Source organism: Amphimedon queenslandica, unplaced genomic scaffold, assembly GCF_000090795.2.
Source record: "Amphimedon queenslandica unplaced genomic scaffold, v1.1 AMPQUscaffold_2318_Cont25680, whole genome shotgun sequence".
Taxonomy (NCBI): Eukaryota; Metazoa; Porifera; class Demospongiae; order Haplosclerida; family Niphatidae; genus Amphimedon; species Amphimedon queenslandica.
In genome coordinates, this window is record NW_003557347.1 from 1 (window position 1) to 1281 (window position 1281).

Consider the following 1281-nt stretch of genomic DNA (forward strand, 5'->3'; position numbering starts at 1 on the left):
CACACCATCTAAAAATATATACATGTAAGCATATTAGTGTAATTAACTACCCCAAATTTACTAAATTTTTTGATACATATTTATGTTGTTATGCAATATAGTAGTCTTGTTCCCAGTCGCTTTGTTGAGATTTTCAAGACATGACCTTTTTTCATTTATAGTAAATGCAAGGACTTTTTCAGCCCAATTTTGGAGCAAATTAAAAAATTTATTAAAAAAGTTCAATTTTGATCAAAAATAGCTCACACTTTTTCTAGACAACATAAGTACATGTATATGTGACGGAAAAAATTTTTTAAATGGAGAATTCTCTCCTCATCATTTTTCGTAAAATTTGGCAAAACAGGGACTTTGGCCCAATTTCAAAGCAACTTTAAAAATTTGTAAAAATCCAAATTCGATTGAAATCAACTCAAACTTTCTGTATAACATGAGAACATGTACATGAATCATAAAAATTATCAAAGTGGAGAATTCTCTCCTGGTCATTTTTGACAAAATTTGGCCAAAGTCACTGTACTATATAGTACAGGGTGTTTGGCCCAGTTTTTGAGCATTTTTAAATTCATAAAAAAATCCAATTTTGATTGGAATCAGCTCAAACTTTTTTGACAATGTAAGTACATGCATATGTATCAGAAAAAATTATAAAAACAAAGAATTCTCTACTTTTAATTTTTGACAAAATTTGACCAAAATCTCTGTATACTTATAGTACAGGAAGTAATTTTTAAAAATAATATTGATGTATAGTACATTATTACCTATTGCTGGTATAGAAGGGGTAAGAGGATCTCCAACAGTTAACATTACAGTTCCTCTCTGAACACCTCCTGGAGGAAGGGACGGGCCTTTAGGATAAACAGGAGGACCATCCTTTGGTGCATAATCAGCTGGATCAGAATAAATAATCAATCCTGAACAACCAAAGCGCTGAGCTAAATGAGCCTAATTAAAATAAATACAATTATATTGAAAACTATATGTAGCCTAGTACACTACAACATTAGTGTTTCAATATGTTTATTTTAAAACCTTGTCTCCTCTAAATATTTGACCGTAGCGTGCAATACAAACATGGCCAGTCAAATTAAGACTCAAATTGTACACCAAATACTGGAAATCACTGATACGACCATAATTAACATACACCAGTGGACCCTGTGTATAATAAATAAAAATATTAAACGTTTCTACATACTAAACTAATTAAATGTACACGTACATGTATGTGTCCTTACTTTAGCTTCACCAGGTGCAGAGTAAGCATTAAAGGGAGGA

At 31.1% G+C, this 1281-nt stretch overlaps 1 protein-coding gene across 1 annotated transcript; it reads right to left on the reverse strand.

Moving 5' to 3' along the window:
• Positions 1-764: 764 nt before the first annotated feature.
• On the reverse strand, positions 765-1277 carry LOC100638153 (N-acetylated-alpha-linked acidic dipeptidase 2-like; the record flags this gene model as incomplete). Its single annotated transcript, XM_003392027.2, has 3 exons — positions 765-948; positions 1036-1161; positions 1242-1277. Coding segments are annotated over 3 exons (346 nt in total), but the record flags the coding sequence as incomplete, so codon positions are not given.
• Positions 1278-1281: the final 4 nt, after the last annotated feature.